General features: G+C 43.1%; 1 protein-coding gene across 3 annotated transcripts; it reads left to right on the top strand.

Annotated features, from left to right (window-relative positions):
* Nucleotides 1-890: 890 nt before the first annotated feature.
* PPTC7 (protein phosphatase targeting COQ7) lies at nt 891-24,687 on the top strand. 3 transcript variants are annotated; one of them, XR_011729628.1, is made up of 8 exons: nt 891-1,595; nt 11,032-11,211; nt 14,062-14,260; nt 16,183-16,306; nt 18,234-18,363; nt 20,440-20,928; nt 21,577-21,672; nt 24,173-24,687. XR_011729628.1 is itself a non-coding variant. In XM_071762877.1 (6 exons), exons 1-6 carry the CDS (start codon nt 1,394-1,396, stop codon nt 20,496-20,498), a joined length of 894 nt encoding a protein of 297 aa, XP_071618978.1. In that variant the 5' UTR covers nt 891-1,393; the 3' UTR covers nt 20,499-24,121. The 3 variants fall into 3 exon arrangements, 1 of the variants encoding a protein (XP_071618978.1); XR_011729627.1 differs by lacking the exon at nt 24,173-24,687 and having other exon boundaries at nt 21,577-24,121; XM_071762877.1 differs by lacking the exon at nt 24,173-24,687 and having other exon boundaries at nt 20,440-24,121.
* The last annotated feature ends 13 nt before the right edge of the window (nt 24,688-24,700 follow it).

The following is a 24,700-nucleotide window of genomic DNA, read 5'->3' as shown; positions in this document are numbered from 1 at the left end:
GCTACCTGCTGGGAGCTTCCAAAGGACTGAGCCCCTTTTGGAACACCCACGAGCAGAGCATAAAACCGAGCTGCAAAAGATAAGGAATTGATAAGGAATTCTGAACACGCTGTGTCTTTACTTCATGCCTTCAAGATGTCTTTGAAGTTGTCCGGGGGAACACCTGAAAGCTGGCTTGTATCTTTGCAATTATAGATGATTTCAGTGTTTTTTTGTGTGGTGATTGCATCCTGTGAGAGTTTTGTTTGGCACCTCGGTGGCCCTTAACCCGAAATGGATTCAGCACTCTGCACTATCACGGATTTCCACACAAACATCACGCGCTGCCGTGAGCTGGCTCTACCCTCTCCCCCCCCCCCCCCCTCCCCAACTGCTCCCCGCTGGGGAAAACAGGAGGAGTTGGCCTTTAAAAATAAAAATTTCTGCGCGGCATGACTCACATAACCGTCCTTAATAGCCAGAAAGTACAAACGGCCACCGAGTCCCCTTCGAGTTATGCGGAGCACGCCAGACATGCGGCCCGATATGGGCGTGGAGGCCAAGTATCTGGGTTAGGCGCAGCCGCGGTGTTGAAAACCTAATTGGAATAATTACAGGTAAAAGGGCAGCAAGCGGGGGAAACCGTGTCCCCGGTCCCACCGACACCCCCGCGGGAGCCGCGGGCTCCGAAGCCGCTGAGGGGAGGTGGGGAACGGCGGGGAAGGGGGGGTGAGGGGGAGGCCCCGCTCCTCCCTGGCGCGGGGGCTGCCGGGAGCCGGCCGGTGTTATTGTCCCGCAATATGCAAATGAGGCTGGGCCGGCAGCCAATGGGGGCGGCCGCCGGGAGGGGGGGCGCGCGTGCGCAGCTGGGGGGGAGGGGCGGGGCTGACCTCTCCGCTCAGCCGAGTGCCGGGGCCTCAGCACGCGCGGGGAAGATGGCGGCGGCGGCCGGCGGGGTGCGGGGGCGGCGCAGCGGGAGCCGCCGGCTCTGACCGGGATCACCTCACGGCGCGGCGGGAAGGCCCCCGGAGGTTTTCGCGGGGCAGCGCCGACCGAGTGGAGAGGAGGCAGAACCCCCCTTTGGGGGGGGGGGGGAAAGGAGGAGGAGGAGGAGAAGGAGGAGGAGGAGGGTGTCGGTTAGAGGAGAGTTGGAAGCGCGGAAGGCAACCCGGCCGTGAGGGGCCCGGGGAGTGAGGGGCAGCGCGGAGGGCCGAGAGCGAGAGGCGGCCCGGGGCGGAGAGGGGAGGGCGAGGAGCCGGGCTGAGGAGGAGCGGAGCGGCGGGGGCTGAGGCGAGCCGGCCGGCGGGCAGGGGAAGGAAGGCTGGCTCCCTGCGGCGGGCGCTCGCAGGTCAGGAGGCGGCTGCGCCGGTGGCTCCCCGCGTTCCTGGCTCTGGGCTGCTGGGCGCCCCACGCCATGTTCTCGGTGCTCTCCTATGGCAGGCTGGTGGCCCGGGCAGTCCTGGGCGGCCTTTCGCAGACGGACTCCCGTGACTACAGCTTGGTGACAGCCAGCTGTGGCTTTGGCAAAGATTTCCGCAAGGGCATCCTGAAGAAAGGCATGTGCTACGGGGATGACGCCTGCTTCGTGGCCCGGCACCGGTCGGCGGATGTGCTGGGTAAGTGGTGGCGGGGCCCTGCTCGGGGGGTGCCTAAAGTGGCTTTGGCATCGGTGTCCCCACCTCCCCTCCCTCAGCCGCACATGGCGAAGCGGCTGCGACTCGAACTGCAGACAAAGGGAGCCGGTTACGCCTGTAAATGTCAGCGTTGAGTGATTTTTTTAATTTTTTTTTTTTTTTTTTTTTGGCAGTTTCAAAAGGAAACCCTCGTGCTCTTTGCTGCAGCACGATGCCCACCTCAGCTTGGGATGAGGTGTTGCAGGTGTCGGGGCCCTGACCTGCTGGTTCACCTGTAGGTGCTTGTAAGGCCTAGTGGCTCCGAAAACAAACAAAGAAAAAAAACCAAACCAACCTAAAAACCAGCTTGTAGTGCATTTCACTTGAAAACCAAACCATGCCCTATGTGTGTGTGTTGGCTTTCTACAGAAGGGATCATTGAAATAGACACTTCCTGATTTCACAGACTGCTGTGTCCTTGTCAAGTGAAAGGCAAAGTGACATTGAGACTGGTTTCAAATGTCAAACTTCAATTTCAGTATTTGTTCTGTCCTGATTTAGACTCAGTGGTTTGGATTCACGTGCAGACTGAATCTTCAGGGTTCAAATATTAGGAATAGTGAATAATTCCACCTAAATCCGTGGAATCTTTAGTTTATGAGCAGCATTGATTTGACAGTGCTTGACCTTTCTCCTGTGTAGTCAAGGTTGAATTTGGCTGACTGACACTCTGACAAAGTTAGTTTTTGAGCAACGAACAGAAGTAAATTTTTATCAGAACTTTGATTTTCAAAGCAGTAGATTACTTGCCTTGGCCCATTTTTTTTTTTTTTCTTTTAAAAAAAACCCAAACCGGTGGGATTGCACTGCAGTGCCTCGTGATGTGGTGGTGCTTGGTGATTCTTCACAGTTTGGTGCTGTCCTTGTAACTTGGTTGCCGTTTAAAATAGCTGAGATTTTTTTAGGAAGCTCTTAACTTGGTGCTAGGTAACAGCATTGCTGCTCATTCTCACGGGAGCTGTTACTCTAAGGGTGATGCTACAACTTTCAAGGAGATGTCCTGAAAAACCAGGACATTTTAGCTACTTTTTATCTTTTCTGTTGTTTCTCTTCCAGTTAAACTTTTTTTTTCTATGAGAATTAGCTGCTGGACAGTCTTACACTTAGCATGTGACTAAGGCTTGCTGCCTTTAAAGTTCACCCCAGGCCAGCACTGATAAATAACTGAGCAATCAGTATTTGCCCTTAAGAAATGCAGCATCTGCTTTGCTCAGGTGGGCTCTTTGCATGGGGAAGCATGTGAATTTAGACCCCTCTGATGATATTTAGGGCTTTTTTTGGCCATATTTGGTAATTACCAGATGTGGACCTACAGCTTGTTTTCTCTTCCTTCTGAGCTCAACAGGGAAATGCATTTCTAAGTTGGTCTTTGCATTAATGTTCATGGCAACTTGAAAACAAACAATTGTAGCTTCACTTAAGGATCAAACTGCAAAGAAAGCTTCAGACCAGGATGTCTGAAGTACCAAGAAAACAAGTGAAATAGAAAAGCTGCTTTCTTTGACCCCTATAAAGCTATTTTCATCCTAGTTCTTTATTGCTTTTCTAATACATGTACCAAGAGAACAAGCTATGTTGTGCAAACAGAAATGCTCAGGGTGGGTTTTGATGTTATCTAACTTGCTGCTTTTTCTTCATCTCTGCTTCTTAAGTTTGCAGACCCAGTAGTTTGCTCCATGTTTCTGCTGCCATGGTCACCACTTTGCTCTCCCTTTCTCAACCAGCTCCTGTACAGAAGAACAAGAACAAGCTTCTTGTACAGCTTCTTGCTGCAGAAAGAGTTTCAGCACCAGTGTTTTTCTGCTCTCTTACTCTCATGACAAATATGAGGTTCCATGCTGCATTTTAAAGGCTCTAAAAAGTTTTATACTAACTCAGTACCTTCCTAACTCTGCACCTCAACAAATCAGGCTGAGCTGAACTGGAGCTTTTCCAGCTTCATTTATCACTTTGGGTTTATTGAAGAGGCTGCTGTGGTTTTTGCCAAAATGGACAGTAGGCACAGCAAGAGTGCTTTTTAGAGAGCAGCACATTTCAAGTGTATCACTTAGAGTTCCTCTGCCCTCGTAGTCATCAGTGACAAAGCAGTGCCAGATAATTAACTGAAAATTCTTCTTGCCAGTCTTTTCTAAAACCAATCTATGGGAAGCATGCCTGTGTAGGATGGGTATGGGTGTGGTGGAGCAGTGAAAGAGCTACTCCCAACCATTTGGCATGAGTGCTCGGGGACTCATTTTCTTAGGTCAAACAAAAGTTGACCAGGCATTGTGTTTATAGCAGATAGCAAAGTGCTAAACACTGCTTTTGTTGTATGTGTACTGTGTAGTCTTAAGGCTGAAAATGTAACTGTCTCCTACTCTGTGCTTTATTCTTTCATAGTAAGATCAACAGAAAGCTTAGGAAGTTTCGTGTTAGTTCCAAGCCTCCTGTAGTTGTTAAAGGCTTGATAAGGCCTATTACTGGTAAATCCTTGAAAGTTTTGCCTCTTATTTTTCTCTCTGGGAGGTACCTGTTAAATTCCCGTGGTTTTCTCCCATCCTGAGCAGAGGGAGAAGCAAGAAGCTCAAACCCAGAGTGGTTCCTTTGGGATCACTCTGAGAAAAGGAAATAGCTTTACTCCTAATAGTAATCTCTGGAGCTTTATGTTTCAGGCCCATGTTTCCTTGTTGCTGCTGGGTGTGCCATATTACTGTACCTGTCTCTGTTCTCAGTGTCAGTGTTGTGGTTCGTCCAGATCCTCAGAATATTCAGGTATCTTCTTGAGACCTGGGAGATGTTGTGTAGTACTTCCCATCTGGAGGCATGGCTGTGTCCTCCTTTTGAGGACAGAAATACTGCTTTGCAAAGTTGAAACCCAAAATTCTTCAGAAACTGACACCTCTGCTTTTTCCTAGTTAGCATGCAAGTAGAATTTTTAGTGCATAAGGGACCAAAACACAAATTCTAAAAGTGAACTTTAAACACTTCTTATAAACATTTAATTTACTTACCAAAACCAAGCATTGAAGCTTGTTTTTAACTTTTCAGATGTCCTGTTCGGGTGATTGTTTTTTCTGTTGTTGGGATCTGCCTTTTCTTGCTTATTCCTGCCTTATCAGGCTCCTGATGTCTTTGCTATTTATTTTTTTTTTTTTGTGGATTTTTCAAGCTGTTGTGTGACTCATTATTGAAACATTGCAGCGACTGATGCACATCCCGTGACAGCATCACTTATACAATGTCAGTGCTCAGGAGAAGTTTGGGTGTAGCCAGGGTGACTTGACTTGTCTTACAAACTCCTTTCTGTCCCCCAGCAGTAGTGGGGAAAAAACTGTCTGGCAGCAGGGCAGTGTTCAGCTGCTGCAATGTGGAAATTTTGGTAATTGGTTTATTTGCTGCAAATACTGCGTTTTGGTTTGTTTTTTTTTTTTTTTAATTGAGGGGGTACTGTAGGGCAGCTGCTCTAAAGTGAAAGGAATTGCACTTCATTTGAAAATTACATTTGTCAGCAGCCAGTGTAGAAGGAATGTCAACTTCTAGAGTGGCAAAGCCCCTGGAGTATTGTTAGTCTCACTGGCATCAAGAAAAGTAAACAAGAAAATGTAAAAGGATTTGTAGATGAAATGTCAAGGTTGTTCTGGCAGCTGTAGAGAGGAAGGGATCCTTACTTTGATGTCTGAAGGTCATTTAAGACTATGTTAAGTGGTTTATTTGGTGTCATACCTATTAAAGAGATTGCTGCCTCATCACAAGTGATCACACTAAACGGGATGAGTTGTCTCCTTGCTTCAGAGCAGCCTTTCACCTACTCTGCTGGCAGAATATGGGGCATCTTATAGGCAATAATCAGTGATTTGGACACAATTATGTATGTAGCTTAATTTGTACTAGAGCAAATCAATTTTTCCTTTTAGGATGAGAACATAAGTACTGCCATTCATAGAGAAACTACAGATCATAGAGAAACATCCCTGTTACCAGCCACGTTCAGTGACATTGGTGTCAGCACAGCTAAGCCAAATGTCAGCAGAGCTGTTTTTAAGTGGCTTTGGATGTAACCTCTTAGAAATGTGGTAGTTCTCTTTCTGAGAAGGGAACTGTAATCTGGTTATTATTCTTCACCAGCTTCTGCACAGCTGCTGTGCACGATGCACTCTGATCAAGCACTTGAAACTAAACACTTATTTTAATTGTTAATAGTGGGCAGTTACCCACTCCAACACAGATCTTAGCTTGAGCAAAAAGCAGATTTTGTCAGAAGTCATGGAAGGAGAGAAGCAAAGCTGAAGGCAGTACAGAAGGTGAGGTGTTCATCATGCCTGTGTTGCAGGCAACGTTGCAAAAATCTCCCACTGCTTACTTCAGCTCCTCATTGCTATTAATAATGTGAGCCTGAGATTTCTCAGGCTAGAAGTAATTTCAGTGCAGCTTGCCTGATGTCTGGCTACAGTACCTCTCCCTTTTCAGTGTTTCTGTGTCAACAGTTCAGCCACGAAAATGAGCTCCATGGTTGCTCAACAGTTTGAGAGATTAAATAGTTATGTAGGGAAGCTCTGTAGAAACTTTTAGAAATAGTTCAGTGTTCTCCTGGAGCTTCTAAAGCCCACAGAGCAATTTCTCAAGGCATTATTAAAGTAGGTCTGATCTACCTGGCAAAAACCTGTTTCAAGAACAACAGTGTATTGTAGGAGGGGGAAAAGAAAAAAATAAGGAACTGCTGCTTTTTCCTGGAAGTAGGGGCACCATTTAATGTTTTCACTTCCTTGTCTCTCCTTCAGTTTGTTCTTGAACATCATCTCTTTCTGCCTCTTGGTTTTTGTTCCTCATTATCATTTAGCCATTTATTCTTCCAGTACTTTTCTATTTCATGCAAGGCTAGTTTAAGGTCTGCTGTAACTTTTAAAAGGCAGAGTGTGAATAAGTAACCTTTCTTTTTGTAACTAATTATCACCCACAATCTGCCTTTAGGAATTTGCATTTAGCAAGGTTATTTCTTTGTCAGAACTTGGTGGGGGAAGTAGGCACCGTGTGGCTGTAACATTGTGATCCTAAACACCCTGGCACTAAAGCTGGTGTCAGCTTTGAGACTGCATCTTGCTTTGGGTGGAGAACCCATCTAGGTGTGAGGTTTACCTGACTGCTGATAAAATAAGAAAAGTTACCAGTTTTATTTCAATTCTGATAAGTTGACAAATATTAGGTTCTGTATTTCAGGCTTCTGTAGTGCAGCAGATTGTACTTTGTTACCATTGTAGCCTTTCTCCTGTACTTGATGCAAAATAAATTCAGTCACAGACAGATCCCTGGGGTGTTCTTTCATAATTTGATTTGTTGCTAATTCAGGCAGGGATCTCAAGAAGTGTGAAGCTCAGTAAGGATTCATGGAGTGTCTGTTCATTGAGGTTGCATGCAAAAAGCAGTTCCTGCTGGCACACTTGTGCCTGCCTGATCCTGCTGCATGTGCTTGTTCTTGGCTGATGCTGCATTTGGAAGTTTCCACCTTTCAGGAGACTTTTGGGACTCTGACCATGGGCAGGTTAGGCTGCCAGCTAGCCAGAACTTGTAACACTATTTATATTAAACAAGGTTTGATTATTATCATGCTTTTGTTCTGAACTTTAGGCCTGCTGAGTTTGTATTTGCTCTGAACTAGAGAGGACATCTGAATCTGACTTTAAAAAGTGGAGAGCACAAGTCTCAGCACCCCCTTCTGCAGTTCCCTTCAGCTGCTGCTTTTAGCACTTTGAAAGAAATTTGAACAAGTATCTTCACTTGCTCAGTTTCAGTGCTGCAGCATCAGTCTTCAAACTTCATTACAAATGTCTCTCTCCCAGAGATCTCCATAAACTGAATCTTTTATCAGTTGGAAAGAGCCAACTTTTGGACTGACACATGGGTTAAACACAGTGAGTGTTTAATCTGGCAGTAGTATTTGTGTATTTTCCAGCAGAAGGCCATGTAGTGGAGTGTTAACTCTCAGTGATTCTCAAAAGCCTCCTTAGTATACTTAAATACTTAAGAAGCATTTGTTATTTTGAAATAATTTATTGTGAAATTTTCTATTACTTTATTTACAGTGGTTCTTCATCTAGCCACAGGCATTTCACTGTGTCACGTGGACATTTGTGTAATTTCTGCCTAGGCTTGAAGAGGGAATATCCAAAGAAATACTCTTTGTGTAAAATTCTCTGATTTATTGGATGGCTTAGAAAAAAAGTGGGGATTGTGTACAGTTCTAATTCAGCAATTCTTCTCAGCCATGCAGTTTGACTTCAGTGTCCTGAGTCCAACTTTGGAAGATGGGTATTTTCAGTTAAACAGTGGATGCTGGAAGACAAATATTTAATGTTTTATGGCGAAATGTTAGAAAATGAAAACCTGAGTCACTTTTTTCACTTGTTAACACAATAGTTATTTTTAGTATCTATAGCTTTTTATATCTGAGATGAAAACAAAGATTAATATAAATCAATAGAGCCTGGCATTAGTCCTTGGCAGTGATAGTTCAAATTTGCCTTTGGTGACAGAGGGGAAAACATGCTATTACAGAAAAATTACTCCATTTATATGACTTGAGTTTTCAGTTCTTGCTACTTCTGGAGTTAAAAATGTCCCACAAATAGCTGAAGCTCCTTGTTTGCTGTAGGTCAGATATCACAAAGTTTTCTTCAGCAGTCTTCTCATTTACATTTCACCCATTTCAGTAGCTGTTTGCTCCATCTGTTTTTAAACCACATTCTTTTCCTGTAGAACTGTTGAGTTGATGTTGAGAATGTAGAATGTAAAGACAAGTGGTTGTGTTTGTAAACTATGCTGGAGGTGGGACAAGATGGCAAGAGAGCTTAGGGAGTCTAAAAACCTTAAGGGAAAACCTTAAGGGAAAACCTTAAGGGAAAACCTTAAGGCAAAACCTTAAGGCAAAACCTTAAGGCAAAACCTTAAGGCAAAACCTTAAGGCAAAACCTGTGTGGTTCAGGGCTTCCTGAAGGTGCTTTTCCTGTGTCCTGCCATTGATTGTGGTGACTCCTGGCTCTGGGCCAGGCAGGAGGAGGCACTCGACTTCTCTGGCAGTGTTCAGGAACCCTGCTTTTGGAGCCAACAAGGTCATTTAGCTTAAATTAAATGAACTGACCTGTCATCTTCTAGAGATACAGCTCTAAAAAAAAAACCACAAGACTTTAGCAAAAAACAAACCAATGTTTTCAGTTGTGGGCAAGGACAAGAAGGAGGTGGCAGATGAGTTAGTGAGTTCTCACAGAGGTGTTTTGGTCCTGGGTCTGCTGCATCCCCAGGGATGGAGCAGTGCACAGCAGCCTTGTTGAGTCTGAAGCAGTCTCTGAGGACCTCCTCGTGGGCCATCCAGAGCATGACTGTTCTGGAAGGCACTGGCAGAATGTACTTAAAGCTGTTTATAGTGTGCAGAAGGTAGACAGGAAGGAAGGCAGACAAAGCCACTTCATGGCTCAGGGTAGAGTATGAAGTGTGATGCCATGATTACAAATTCAGATTTCCTGCTTGGAGTAAGAAGTGAGCGAAGGAAATCAGGTGGCATACTCCTTTGTTTTTCCTTTAAAAATCAAAATTGGTTTTGCTAATTTACCTTATCAGCTGCTTGCTGTGCTAGTGTTCTTGTGCTTTATGCTAATGCTGTACTGTTTCTATTGAAATGTTTCCCAAGCAGGGTAATGCAGAAAGAGTTTATGGATCGCTTGAGGCAACTCTGTAACTTCTTGTTTTGTAACCACCTTAGGAGGCAAAAGCTTTGTACAGCACTTGTCAAACACCCCCATTTTATTGCATTGGCCCTGTTGTCAGTGAGGCAATACTTTATTCAGCTGGTTATCTTGGAGGAGTAAAAAACCTGCTCATCTGGTAACTTCATCTAAAGCAAACATCATCATCCCAACCTGAAGCTTGGTTTCTGCTTCAGGTTCTAGATGAAGGACTTTTTCCTCATTATCTCTTATTCTAGATTTGTCTGCACGGCAACAGGAAGCAAAGGATTAATCCAGCATTAACCTGAAGTTGTGGGACCTGTGAAGAGAGGATTAGTTTGTTCTTGAAGAAGCCAGAAAAGGGATTTGTGAGGATGCCAGAGTTGCTTTTGCAGGAGCTTCTTCCCAGGGTCTGCTCTGAAGAGGTGGATGCAGTCACCTGCCTTCCTGTAGTCTTTTTCTAAGAAAGCAAACAGGCAAAGCAGGTGTCTGAAAGGTTGTGCACTATTTTTGGGAGAAATCTGATTAATGTTGATAGGCTGTTCAGAATCTGGCTATAACCTCCTGTCAGATTAGAGTTCATGCCAAGGTCGGCTCTAAACCTTCCGTCTCAGTTTCAGATGGTGTCCCATGTGAAGGGCATCTGGAGATAAGGCAAACTCAGTTTTACTTTCAGTCACATTTTCATGCTAATAATGTTGTTTGGTTTTTTTTTTTCCTGAGAGTTCAACTGCATAATCTGAGTGGTGAAGTTGGTTTTCTGTGCTTTTATTATGCAGATGATTTTAACTTTATCTCGCTACAGAAACCTGTGCTTGAAATGATTGGTCCCTTACATGCTGAGGATCAAAAGAATTTTTGGCAAATTTTCTAAGTAGAGATTTTTTTTCTCTTATAGATTACCTTCGGATTTTATTTTTATCATTAAAGCCAGTTAAAGAAGTTCAAAATCCTTTAGCCAACTAGGCAGCAGCACATTATATCTGTTGCTTAACTCTCTCTGACCACCACGTTTTCTGTCTCCATCTTCTCTGCCCCTAAGGCTTCTCAGAATCTTCTCAAGCTTTGGCAGAACTGGTCTAATTTTCTGATATGTAGGATGTCTTGAATAACTGCATAAAAATTGATTGGATCAATCAGTTTTCCTTCTCTTGCTTCTCTGAAGCTGTAAGAAGAGAAACCACCCTTACAGGGGTCGGTCTCAGCATTGTGTTGGTTACATAGTTTTTTAACACACTTGGAGTTTCTACAGAAATGGATATTACCAGATAGAAAGCATTATCCTTCATATGAGCAAGTAACTTCAGGCCACTGAATAAAGTTGCTTTGTCATTTCTGTCTTATTAGAAATCTTAACCTTCACATTTAAACCTGAGAGAAACTATTCTTCTATTTTAGTGGGCTAATCAAAAGTTTGAATCCCCTTGCTTCCCCTGAGAGTTCTCAGTGTTGGGTTTGATATTCTCTTCAGCAATTCAGATAATATTTAAAGATTTGTCTAGGAGCTCATCAAAACTTAATCTTAAAAAAACTTAACTTTTTTTTCCTCAATCAAAAATGTTTTCCAAGCAGGTGCTACGTCCTCCTTTATAGTTACCGAATATCACAAATGATGTCAAAAGTGAAAAACATTGTTTTGCAAACCATTTGTTTTCATCTAACTCTTGTTTTCTGTTTTCTCCTAGGGGTAGCAGATGGTGTAGGTGGCTGGAGAGACTATGGGGTTGACCCTTCTCAGTTCTCAGGGACTCTAATGCGGACGTGTGAACGTTTAGTGAAAGAAGGACGGTTTGTACCCAGTAATCCTGTTGGGATCCTCACTGCAGGTTATTGTGAGCTGCTGCAGAACAAAGTACCTTTGCTTGGTAAGAGAGCAAAAATCCATCAATCCAATCTGTGGTGTGTGTTACCTAGACATGTACTCGCTCAAAATTGCTTCAGTCTGTTGTCAGCTCCTACAAATAATTTGCAGGCAGTTACTTTCTCTTCATTAACAAAAAATGTAGAAATGTGGTTGTGTAGGAAGCAGCCTTGCTGTCTGTCATGTTTAAAAACTACCTTGATTGATGCAGTAATCAGGGAGTGTTTGTGTGTGTGTGTACACAGCATATAAAAGGCAAACTGGCCTTGTGTGTGAGGGGTGATTATTCACCAGTGCTTGCAGAGAGTTTGCAAAATGAACCCTGAAAAGCTTTGCCATGTGCTCTCATTCTCTCTGTTACGTCTGTATAAATAACTGTGCTCAGCTGAAAGCTCTTAGTGGTTGGTTGTGGCTTTTTGCTCAAGCTATGCAAGGAAAAATATTTTCTGCTGATAATTGGGTGCAGTTCTGCTCGTTCCTTGCCTTACTGCTCCTGCTGCCTTTTATGTCCAGTGAACTTGGACAAAAACCTAATTGGTTGACTTGAGTAGTTTATGTCATGCAACCACTGGTGCCATACATAATTTTTATAATTCTTTGGGGGGCAACCATGGCAGAGATGTTTCTGAAAGCAAACTGAAGTGGATGCATAGCATATTCTGTGTCAGACTTGATTTTAGGCTGGGCAGCCAGCTGCCTTGGGATTGGTGAGCAGATAGAGAGGCAACATTTGGCCTCAGCTGGCAAGCTTGAAAGCAGAATACTTTTCTAAAGGGCATGTGACCTCTTTTGCACCAAGAAAGTGTTACCCTGCATGATATTCATGCTTCTCACCTGACCTTAAAACTTGTATGCCAGGAGAGTGCCATGTAAGCTATATTTAACTCCTCTGCTGAGCTTTGGAACAGATGTTCTCGCATTATATGCTGAAAGAATAGGTTCAAACCTGAGAAGTGACCTTAAGTATCACTAAAATAGCAGTGCTTGGTAATTCTGTTAGGATTTTGTGAGTTTAGTAGTGCTTATTGGTGCAAAGCAGATGGAGCTGGAAGTGATCTACAAAGTGGGCCAGTGGTGAGAGCTCTGGGAGGGGCTGAGCCAATGGAACAGCCCTGCTTGGCTTGACCTTTCCAGTGCTGAAAAGCAGCATATGCTGAGTCACAAGATCTGCATTCCACACATGGCCTCCTGGTTACACTCTGCTAATAGAGTTAGAATTTGAAACTAATGATCCTTAGTGTTTCTCCTTCAGCTGAGAACTGTATTTTTAGAAGGAGAAGTAAAAACCTGGGAACTGTCACACCAAGGAGTGTTTAGAGTTTTATTTCAAATGAAGTGAAGGGAAAGGACTCCATGGAGTATTAATTGGGCAGTGACTTTTCCTTGCTGGTTTGCTTTAAGTCTTGATACTTTGATCATCAGAATTGAATCTAGCAGGTATTTTAAAGTAAAACTGAAATAGGAGGAAACTGCCTTTTTTAAACACCGTTCTTGTGTTGCAGAAGCATCTCAGATGCTGTCACACATAAAATCTGAATTTTCCCCTAACATACTGCTTTGACCTCCCATTCACTAAGAGTGGAAAAGATCCTGTCTGTTCTTTAGTCAACAAGCTGAGTGCAAGTGCATTGCAGGGAACTCCCTGTATTAGGGAAACATCTGGAACAGGGGAAGCCTGGAGCCAGCTGGACTTCAGCACCATCAGGCCTGGTTGTAAGCTTAGCTCATTGCAAGCTTGTGGTCTGTCCAAGATGTAGCTGCTTGGAAACATCTGCTGGGAGAACTTCAGGGTAAAAAATGGAGATTGTTCACCAGCTGCTGGTATGGGGACTGACATTAGAGCCCAAAGTCAGAAGGAAAAGCTTTAGCTGTACTTCACCCTCTTCAGGAATGAGAGGTCTTTTGGTGTGTGAAGAAGTGCAGTGGTTGCTGTTTGAGGAGCACTTGGTCTGTGGAGGGATATCTTTGCAGTACAGTTATTTTTGTGGCTACTTGGCACAGTTGGTGGCTACTGCCAGTGAATGAATCAAGAATTCCTCAGTGCCCTCAAGCATGGCTGGGGTAGTTCTGAGCACAGTAGACAAGTGGACTTGTTTCTATCCTGTCTTACTTAAATCTGGAATATCTGGAATAATCTCTGAAATGTATTTTCTTTAAACATGTGGAGTTAGGATCCTGAAGACATGACAGGATGATTTTATTTCTTTTAAAACATGAAGATAGCTTTACAGAGCCCCACTAAGAAGAAAAGCATTTCAATATTCTGACAACAGCAATGAAATAATACCTAAGAACTGCTTGCAATTTAAGTATTTACTTGGCATGGTGTGTTTACAGCTGATGAGTGAAACTGTGTGGAGAGCACCTAGCATTGTATGGATGCTGCTGGAATTCTATTATCTCCATGATTTCGGAATTTCAGTATTTTATGTGAGTTCTGTAAATCCAGTCCTATAGCAGAATGTGCTGACATATGTTGGGATGGAAAACTGTAAATAAAGTGGAACAAAACACGTATTTGTCAGCATAATGTGGTCACCAAAATCAAAGCAGGAAAAGTAAGTTCTGTACAAAAATCATCACTGGGGTTGCAAAGATTTTTAGCATTTTGCTATTTTTAGTCTATATTAATCTTGATATTACTAAATATTTCTGGTTTTCCTGATCTGTGAGCTTGGATAAATGGTTTCAGTAACTGGACTGTGAATCAAATCAGTGTAAGAATAAGCAGTTTGCAGCGGGAGTGGATCAAGGGTTGGACTTGATGAGCTCTGAGGTCCCTTCCAACCCAGCCAGTTCTATGATTCTGTGAATTTCTGCAAGGCTAACTCCAGTTCATTCTGGTTGCTTCCAGGAAGCAGTACAGCTTGTATAGTAGTTCTGGACAGAACAAGTCATCGTTTACATACAGCCAACTTGGGAGACTCTGGATTTTTGGTAGTCAGAGGAGGAGAAGTTGTCCATCGATCTGATGAGCAGCAGCATTACTTCAACACTCCCTTCCAACTCTCAATAGCTCCACCAGAAGCAGAAGGAGTTGTCTTAAGTGACAGGTAAGATGGGAGAGGATCTCAAGGTGCTGGGATCTTAGGGAGCACTGGGAATGCCTTGGTCCATGGAGCTGCTGTTCCAGGAACGTGGCTGGTGTCCATGCTGGGTGTCCTGTCCTGTCAGCAGTGTTTGTTCCCAATCCCTGTCTGGGCTCTCCTGAGACTGGTTTGGAGCACACTAATTTAGATAACTTGGCAGTGAGGTAGCAAGGGCTTGAAGAATAGGGGAGAGGGACATGTGACTGTAACTTGTGTTTCCAAATAGCCCTGTGTCCTGCAGCATATTGTATTTGACCAAAATGAGTAAGAAAAAAAAAAAAAAAAAAAACACCACCAAACCCTGTTTGGCAGAACACCAAGCTGGGAAATGAGAGTATTAGGAAAGGACAATCTGTTCACAGAAATGAGGCATTTCAAAGGCACATTTATGCTTGTGTCTTCCCCTAAGAATGTTGGGTTGATTCATACTCTGACTTTGAGAAGTCTCACCAGTAAAATATAATCTAAAACTTGACAATTTTAAAAATCAGCTTTCAAATATGTGTTAAGATACAGCTCTGGGATCAATGGATATGATCTCCCTAAAGTGATATCCCTCTTCTGAATACAGGAAGGTGATAAAAGGATCTTCAGAGACTGATGATTGTGTACAGGGAATGCAATAGGCACCTGAAGTTCTTGATAAAGGGTTTTTAAATATCCAAGCTGATGCAGTATGTTAGAACTTTTAATGCCAAAATAATCTTTTTGAAAATGTTGGTCAAGTTGTGGAAACTCCTGCTCATTCTTGCATGTGCTTTTACTGCTTCATCCTAAGGCTGCAGAGAAGCAGAACTGAAATTAAAACCTTAAATAATCCAACCTCTTGATTAGACAGAAATTAAATGATTGTTTGACATTCCAGAACTATTAAAAAAACCTCATTTTTCTGAGATTCTGTGTCATCTGGGGGAAGACAAAAAAAATAAAACCCACAAGGATAATTGATAGTGTCCAGTGGAAGTCAGGAAAGAGAAGTGATGTGAGTCATCGTGTAATAAAGAAAGCACAAGATAAAGGAGCTCCCACACTTCAGTTCTGACTCATGATTATAGCTTTCTGGCCAGTTTCTGCACTGTTCATGTTAATTAGTGCTCCTGTGTGCTGCCTAGATGCTTCTCCAGTAGTTCCTTTTTGATTTGTTGTCCCAGATAAATGTTAAAGTTGGCTATATCAGGGAATAGGCAGGCAGTCTTCTCTGTGACCTTCCTGAGGGTAGAAATCAAAGCAGCTTTTTGGCAGAGCCACATGGGATGGGATGCAGCAGTAAGAACCTTGTAAAGACCCCTGAAGAATCTTTAGAACTGAAGGGTTTGTCTTCATGCTGCTTCTGAGAATCAGATTTTGCAGCAATAGTCATGGCCAAAGCAGCTGTTTTCGCCTCCTGGTGTTGTGTAATGTGTTAGACATGAGCAGCCCAACTGGCTGTGGCCACTTCCAGACATGTTTTGTGTTCCATTGCATTAGAAAGTGATTCAGAATCCATGAGTTTTGGCTGTTCCTGTTACAAATTGTCCTTTCAAGTTTAGCTCTGGTACATATTTAAGATGAGTGAGAAGGAAGGGCCTGAGCTGCCATTAATGGTTTCCATGGAGATCCACTTGGGAAGTGGCTTAGCTTGCAGGATTGTTCATCTGGGAATTTTAAATGCAAATCCTTTGTGTAATAGCTGGAACATTTACCTGTTTGCAGCCACAGTTCTGCTGGGGCTTTCATGACAAGCTCTCCTGGTGCCAGAGCTCCATGGTCAGTCAGGATTTCTTTCTTTTGCAGGAAAATATTTGACAGTAGTGAGGTGCCAAAGGTGTTGATGTTGAGTTTGGCACTGCTTGGTGCCTCAGCACAAGTTGGAATCCTTTCCATTAACATTCCTCTCATCTTCACAGCCCTGAAGCTGCTGATAGTACTTCATTTGATGTCCAGCTTGGAGACATTATTTTGACTGCAACAGATGGACTGTTTGACAACATGCCTGACTACATGATTCTGCAGGAGTTAAAAAAGCTGAAGGTAAATGTGTGTATTCTGAATTTTTCACATCCTGTGCACTCATTACCCCTTAGGGTTACTTCCTTCACTACTGATCCACAGAACCATCATTTTACAGAAAAGACTCACCACAAAGTGCTGTCAGTTAGACTTTTCAGTTAATACCATGTGTGAGCAGCAGACCTTCACCCCCAAAAGATCTCTTGGATCTGGACCCAGGATCTGGAGTCAGAAGCAGCAGCTTGGGCATAAATTTCCCAAGGAGCAGGTGGTACCATGACACTGAGTAGTGATGGGAGAGAGGGAAGAGGGAAGAGGGGAGATGTTCCATAGCAGGCACTGCCCTTGCCCAGCTGCTCACACACTGGATTTGTCTGCACTTGCAGGTTGTAGATTATATGCATAAAAATACAACCTGCTCTTATGGGGTGTGAGCTGTACACTTTAAAATAATGTGAAGCTTTTATGAAGACTTAAAAACCAGTAATGCAAAAGTTGGATGGGCTGTACACTTAAAAATAATTTGAAGCTTTTCTGAAGACTTAAAAACCAGTAATTCAAAAGTTGGATGGGCTGTCTGAATTGTACAGTTTATGTGCTTGAAAATCTTTAATGTTCTGTAAAAACTTTCCTGGGCAGCTTTTCCACAAATGTTCATCTTAAGTAGTAAAAATACATGAAAATATATTTTAATTTGGGTGAGAACATTTAGCTTAAGGGTATTTACTTCCAGAAAGGGAGGTATACTTAGGCAGTATCAATATTTATAACCTCCCTGAGGAAACTATTTTGATGTTATGAAATGCAAATAAGTTCTTAACAAGTAGAATTATAGTCTGGCTGTAAAAAAAAAATTTGCCTGCTCTTATCCTGCAGCTACATATCTGAGAGGTGGTGTCAGAGGAGAAGGGTTTCAGAGACAAATATCTGAGAGGCCTCTCTCTGCACACCAGGCAGGCTCATGTGTTTCCCCCTCCCTGCAATATTCATGGCTGAAATGGAGCCCTGTGTGGTGGAATGGAAATTGTCACCCTAGTGCAGCACGAGATGTCACAGAGGCTTTGATCTGTGAAGGTGATGGCAGCACTGAGGGTCTCTGTGTTTGGAAGGGCCTGCTGGGCCTGTCACAACCTGTGAGGAGGTTTTTTTATCCTGCAGCTCTGCTCCCACCTTCCTTTGACTTTGCAGCTCTAAGGTTAGGCTGGGGTGGAGAGGGAATTCCCTTGTGGAAACAAGCTGAGCTCCACCTTTTGGCGTGTTTGGGAAGGGCACGGGTATTTCCCAGCAGTTTTTTTCCAGGAATTAATCATGGAAATGCTTGTTAATTCCCCAGACTTTGGGAAGGACTCTTGAAAGGACAAAACGTTTTTAAAATGGTTACAGACACCAAGAGCTGTGTCACCATGGCCTGAGTGGGAAAAATCTTGGAGTAAAGTAGAGATACAGAGACAGAAGAACAGGGCACTTAAAATGCAGTTTGTGTGCTCAATAAATTTTTATTTACCTACCTTGTGAAGTGTCTCCAGAGCTGCTTGTGTGGAGTTGAGTGAGAGAATCAGAGTAAGGATCCCACTCAAGGGAAAACAGTGACCTGAACAGAGCTTTCCTTGGGAGGGAAGGATGGTGCTGTAGCTGTCAGGTACCCTCTTTCCCTCAGCTGAGCCTGTTTGAGTGTTAAGTCTTCAAAGTTTCTAAATTTTAGAAATACTCCAAAACCAAGTCTTGTAGCTGCTGATAGGGAGCAGAACTCTGGACTTCAAATCTGAAGTTTTGCAGTTCTAACCCAAATTTATAAAGCCTAAAGAAGGTGAGAAGGAGGGATAACGAGTGCCCAAACCTGTGAGAGAGACATCCAGCAGTCAGGGATCTAAAAAACTGACACACATCAGCAACACTACACTACCAGTAGATTTCCTGTAAGAATAAACCTTTTTCCTCCTTAATTTAGAACTCCAACTATGAGAGCATACAGCAGACTGCAAGAAGCATTGCTGAGCAAGCTCACGAGCTGGCGTATGATCCCACTTACATGTCACCATTTGCACAGTTTGCATGTGACAATGGCTTGAATGTGAGAGGTAAGATGAATTTTTAATTTTATTTTTTCTTTCTTCTCCTCCTCCTCCCACTCTTTTGCTATCTTGGAGAAAGCTTCAGCAAAGGGAGGTTCTGTTGTTCCAGAACCTGATAGGAAAATAGGGCGTTCAGAAATGTGCTTGGCAGTAGAGCATCCATCCAGCAGGCTGGTTTGGCAAGGATCCCAGCTCCTGGTGCAGGTCATCCCAGGCCCCAGCTGCTGCAAAGCCTCCTGTGGGGAAGCAGCAGAAATGCAGGGAATGCAGTGCACCCATTTTATTTTTTTATTGTTAATTTCTTTTTTTAACCTAATATGTACACTCCTGCCCCAGGAATCCTGCCTGTCTCAAGTTCTCCAGGCTCTTAGGGAAACTGTGTTTGACTTGTTCCTTGCATTTGGGTGTGTGGCTGGTAGGGTGTGTGTGTGTTGTTTTTTTGTTTGATTGGGGTTTCCTAAGGTCTTCTTTTATTGATGCTTCTGTTATTAATACTTTTTAGTTGAGATTCTGCCCCCTATGTGGTGGTGAGTGTGGGGTTTTTGTTCAAATTTCTGACTCTTGTACCATTAGATTCCCCTCCTGATCTTTCTGTTGGTTCTGTTTCTTGCACTTCAGAAAGATACTGATACCTGGCAGAGTTCAGAGTCCTGTCAAGCACCTTTTTTCCTTTTCTTTTTGAAGTAAATAAATGTAATTCTGCTAGTAAAGAGCTTTCTTGAAAGAGCCTTAAGCATCTTTCCTAAAGGTAGAGAGAGCAGCTGTAAAGTTTGGGCACCACATTGCTGCAAAGCTCCATCACTCAGTAATGGAACTGCAGCTCTCCTGTGTCCTCTGCCTTGGCTTCCCAGGTAACAAAATGCCTCTTTTCTGAGCTGCTTCTCTCAGATTTGAGTGTTTTGCACTCACTGGTGAGGTTTGAGAAGTGACTGCTAAAAGCATTAAGTGGCTTTTGAAAGGACTTGCAGTAAAATAGTGCTGGAGAAGATACTCGAGAGGTGTTTGATTTACAGTAGAAATTCCTGTGAAGATACCAACCTTTTATTGCAGCTTTTTTTTAGCAAAGCAATGTCAGGTTTTTTTTTTACATTTATTCAATAAATAGTCTGCTAGAAAATGGGCTTTCTGCTCAGCTGGCTAACAGCAGTGTTCAAGGGTCTGTAGCTGCAAAGGAGAGGGCTTTTGTGCTGTGTTCATGTCACTGCCCTCAGCTGCAGGTGGGAAGGAAAGGGGGAAAGCAGAGCACTCGTGTCTACACAAAGCAGCTTTTGAATATTCAAACTATTTTTTAAAAAAGTCTTTGATGGGGGAATCAAAGAATCAGCCAGGTTGGAAAGGAGCTCTGAGATCATCAAGTCCAACCCTTGATCCACTCCCTCTGTGGTTCCCAGCCACATTCAGTCTCTTCTTAAAAACCTCCAGGGATGGAGAATCCACCCCCTCCCTGGGCAGCCCATTCCAATGGCTGAGCACCCTCTCTGGAAAGAATTTATTCCTAATATCCAACCTAAGCCTCCCCTGGCAGAGCTTAAGCCCATGGCCTCTTGTCTGACTGAGAGCTGCCCGGGAGAAGAGACCAACCCCAGGTCTGCAACCTCCTTTCAGGGAGTTGTAGAGAGTGATGAGGTCTCCCCTGAGCCTCCTCTTCTCCAGCCTCAACACCCCTGTAGTGAAATGAGGCAGCCAGGTGCCACTAATTGCCAGGCAGTGGGAATGAGCTTGTGTTCAGCCCACCTGTGCCTGATTAAGGTGGGCCCCAACTGCCCATGAGCAGGATTAGGGGGCCAATAAAAGGCAAGGCCTGCCTTAATCAGGCCCAGGTGGGCTTAACACAAGCTCATGCCCACTGCCTGGCAATTAGTGGCACCTGGTTGCCTCATTTCACTACACACCCCCAGCTCCCTCAGCCCTTCCTCACAGGACTTGTGCTGGATCCCTTCCCAGCCTCCTTGCTCTTCTCTGGACCTGCCCCAGCACCTCAATCTCCTTCTTGAGCTGAGGGGCCCAGACACACAGGGTTCATGTCACAGATGATGGGATGACCCTTTGGGATTTATTAAATAGTTTTCTCTTGTGTTACAGGGGGAAAACCAGACGACATCACCGTCCTTCTGTCCATCGTAGCCGAGTACACAGACTGATCCCCCCGGGGTGTTGGCTGCTCCCACCTTCTCCTTCCCCCTCAGCTCCCAGCACCACCCCTACGGTTTCCTGCTGGCAGGATTGCTTCTCCCTTCCCAGCTGATCCTGGGTCTCGAGCTCCTCACCTGGCTTGAGACACAACCCAAGTCCTTGTGAAGAACCACTCTCCTCATACACTGGTCTGTGTCTGCCAGCAAGAAATGAAGAAGCTCAAGGCTCCGAGCATGTCTTTCAGAGCTTACTCATTGTCCTGAAAAAGGGGGAGGATCAATCCCACCTCGCTCCTACCTTTGAGATGTGACTTTTTTTTTTTTTTTTTGCAGAGGAGCAGAATGGGTTTCTCATCTTTCAAACTAAATTCAGTAGCTAAAACCTCTGCCAGAGGGCATAGTGCTCTATTTACTCGGAACGTTCACTCTTCATTAAAGGGTATGTTACACAACACCCTTCCATAAGCATAGTCTTGTTACAGTGATAGCTGAGGTTTCGTGTTTCCAAGCTCCAGTTTTCAGGAGGTTTATAACTGCTGTAAACATTCTGCTCTTGCCATACCTGGTGTCAGCCTAGGAGCCTTTTTCTAGTACGAAATTTCAAAAAAAGAAAAAGAAAAAAAAAAAAAAAAAAAAGGCAACAAAAACAACAAACCAACCATACTTAGTTCGAGTTAATATTGGATGCAAAATGTGTTTTGTGATTTCAGGTGCTTAACTGTGATCTTTAAAAATTTCTGCAGATCATTCGTCCATAAATGGGCCTGGTATCTGGAGGTTTGGGCTGTGGATAACTTTTTTTTTTTTCTTTTTTTTTCTTTTTTTTTTTTTTTTTGTTCGTTTGTTTGTTTCAAACAAAAAAATTAACTTGGCCTCAAAAAAAAAAAACAAACCCAAGCTGGCCAAAGCTGAGGTCCCATCAGCATTTTAACCCTTCTTGCCAGCACGGGATGGTGTAGCACAAGTGCTCCAGTGGGAGGATGCACCAAGAACATCCTCAGCTCTGAAGGTCTTCACTTTGGATAGATGATTCTGTCATTAACAAAACGTTAATTTGTGTTAATAATTCCCATTCTCACTTGTGTAGGACAGAATCTGCTGCACCAGTCTGAGTCCAGTTGATCCTTACCTTTCAGACTCTCAGACAAGCACCTCTTGGCTTCTGCTGTGGCAGCAGCAGTGAGTACACAAACTATTAATTAATGTAATCAGCAACACATTTCAGTAACTAAAGTTTAGGGGTTTCAGAATGAACCTTAATGATGTTTACAGTTATCTAACAGCCACTTTGCAATATTACATTTCCTTTTGAATGACAGTAGCTCACATTTTTGTTTCCCCCCTCTTCCAGCCAGCTTTCCTTTTTTTTTCTTTCCTGAGGTTCATACAAAAAGCTGATAGCTGTAAAGATATATATATTTTTGGTCAGTTTTTCATTAACTTTTTTGCTGGTAGAAAAATATGTAGAAATAAATTAAAGCCATGTTTTTATATATAAAAAGTCGGGTAATGTTGCTGTTTAGGTGAGTGCAGTTAAACTTGGTCAGTAAGGAATCTTACCTGCTCTCAAAAGGAGATTTTTACTACCTGGTTTATTGTATTAAAACTGTTTAAGTTTGAGGTTACCTCAACTTGTTTAAAGAATATTTGTGGACTTGTACTGTATATTTGAGTAACTATGTCAAGCTTTTATTTAAGATCATTTAACATGTACCATGTACATGTCATTTTACTATATTTCAATGCATCATGCTTGTAACAGGCATTTCATTTATAATAAGTGATTAATTTGGGAGCTCTCCAGTAATTTATCTGCTATTCCTAAATTGGCATAATGTTAGCTATCTATTTTAAATCACCTTGTAATTCCTTGTCAAAATGCCTTAACTACCCTAACTTGACCAAAATACTCTTTTGGTGAGGGTACGGGGAGGATTCTACTAATGAAGACAAATTAATTAGTTTTGCCATCCATGGCACAGTGAGTGGTGGATAACTTTGCACAAATTATCAGTCTGTGTTGGGTTTTTTTTGTTTTTTTTTTTTTTTTTTTTGTTTGTTTTTTTACAACTGAACAAGCTGTAGCTTGGTGTCTCGTTAGGAGGAATGTATTCACACTGCAGCACAGGGCTTTGTTTCTAGCATTTGGGAGGGGCCTTTCCCTCCCCAATCTGGGTGTCTTTGACATTTTATTCTCCAGTATTTACTGTCAAGCTTCTTGAGTAGAGCAGATTTGATCAATTTCTTCTTTTCCCTTCAACTTTCCTGAGGGTGATGCCAACGTTGCTCTCTGAGCCCTGGCTCTCAGCCTGCTCCTCCCCAGCCCTCCTTAAGCCCACCCCCCCCCCACACCTTCTAGAACCATCCATAGGGCTGAAGCTGCTCCTCTGAGCAGCATCTGTGGAGCCATTTGCCTCACATCACACCGTGATTTATTATTATTTTTTTGGGTTTTTTTTTTTCTTTTAACAAAGAACAAATTTGGATTTTGATTTACAAATCATGAGTTTATCCCTCACCGGGCACACCAAAGACCAGTAAAGCTTTTAGCTTTTCCATCTGTTTATAAAGCAATACTGTATTATAAAGAACTGATATTTTTATCACATGCTTGATTGTTTTTTGGGTTTGGTGTTTTGTTTTGGGGTTTTTCTTTTTTGTTTTGTTTTGTTTTTTTTTTAAGATGTGCACTCTAAACATATCAAACCTGATTTCTTCCTATGAACTTAAGCTGTCTGCGCACAACAGATTTTTTTTTGGCAGAGGAAATGACAGGGCCCACACTATCAAAAAATAATTTTAAACGATGCATGAAGCAGTAACACTTCCTAGGAATTTAGATTATTGTGACTCTTCACCAGAGGAAGGCCCAAGAAAGGTGTTTCTGTGGCATGGAAGGGAGCACGAGCAGAGCACGGGCTGCTGCACGGGGTGTGTGTTTGTTCCCAGGAGGTGGTGGGTGGGGAGCAGTGGTCAGAAGGAAAAGGAAGAGTTTTTTGTACCCCAGGAATCCCCAGGGCTGGTGGGAGCTGGGGTTTCTGCTGCCCTGTTTGGGTAAAACAGGGCTATGATGTGGTGAATTGGGAAAAAAAAACTCTGTGGTTCCTTGCTACTTTTCCAGCTATCTTTGGGAGAGCTGCAACATACAGTTTCCCTCTAAATGTCCTCGTGTTTATGAAGGAGGTGTAGCTGAAAGAAAAACAGCAAAAAAAAACTGAAAAAAAAAAAAAAACAACCAAAAAAAAAAAGCAGATTTTGGGACCAGACAGTTATGACTGAGTAAAGGAGGGGGAAGAGGCAAAGGACTGGCAAGGATGTGAGGATTTAGTGATGGAATCTCCATCTCTTGGTAACCAACATCCTTTTTCCAGGGGAAAGCAGATGGTGTGTGTAGAAACTGGCTGTATGAGGTAGTTTCTTACAAAGATAGCTGAGATAATGAAGCAAATCTGAGTCTGTATCTAATGAGGTTGCTTTTTTGTTGTTGTTTAAAATGAGACTATCATCTATGCTTACCTAAGAGGCAATTATGTGAATTTCATGTCTGAGGTATAACTTATGCAGGAATAGTTCTGTAAATACATTTAAATGAATTGTAAAGATATTTAATAAATATAGTATTTATACTAAAATGTTGTTTTTTAAAGTAAAGTGGCCTGCAAAAGCTGTGTTTGTTACTGCAGTGGGGTTGCTGGTGAGGCAGAGATGCTGTGACCTGAGGGAAGGGAAGAAAATAACACAAGGCTGAAGCACAGACACCTCTGAAACTCATCACTTTTATTTCTTTAAATGCATTTCTGTGACAACTGTGGCTGTTCAGTTAAACACCAGCTCTGTACCTGCTGTTCTGTAGCAATCCTGGCTGTGCTGGCTTTATTTCTCCAGCTCCTGCAACTTTCCAGCAGGAGCTTCATTTGCCTGAAGTGGTGACAGGGTCTGAATTCTCCTGTGAGAATCCTCTTGAGAGCTGAGCTCCCAAAGCAGAGGGCAGTGCACACACTGAATCCACTCAATCACGACCTAAATTTGCCTTGCATCATGAAAACAGAGTGGCCCACACATAAACAGCAAATAAACATTTAACCTGTGCTGATCCAGCACTCTGTACTGAGTTCTGTCCTTTTATTGGCACCACTGAGCAGGATTCCCACTTCCCAGACTATCAGAACGTTTGGGAAGTGCAGTTCACCACACAGGCTCAGGATACAAAG

Source organism: Heliangelus exortis, chromosome 19 (genome assembly GCF_036169615.1).
Source record: "Heliangelus exortis chromosome 19, bHelExo1.hap1, whole genome shotgun sequence".
Classification (NCBI taxonomy): Eukaryota; Metazoa; Chordata; class Aves; order Apodiformes; family Trochilidae; genus Heliangelus; species Heliangelus exortis.
Note: the sequence above shows the minus strand (reverse complement) of the source record. Positions and strands in the feature narration are given on the sequence as shown.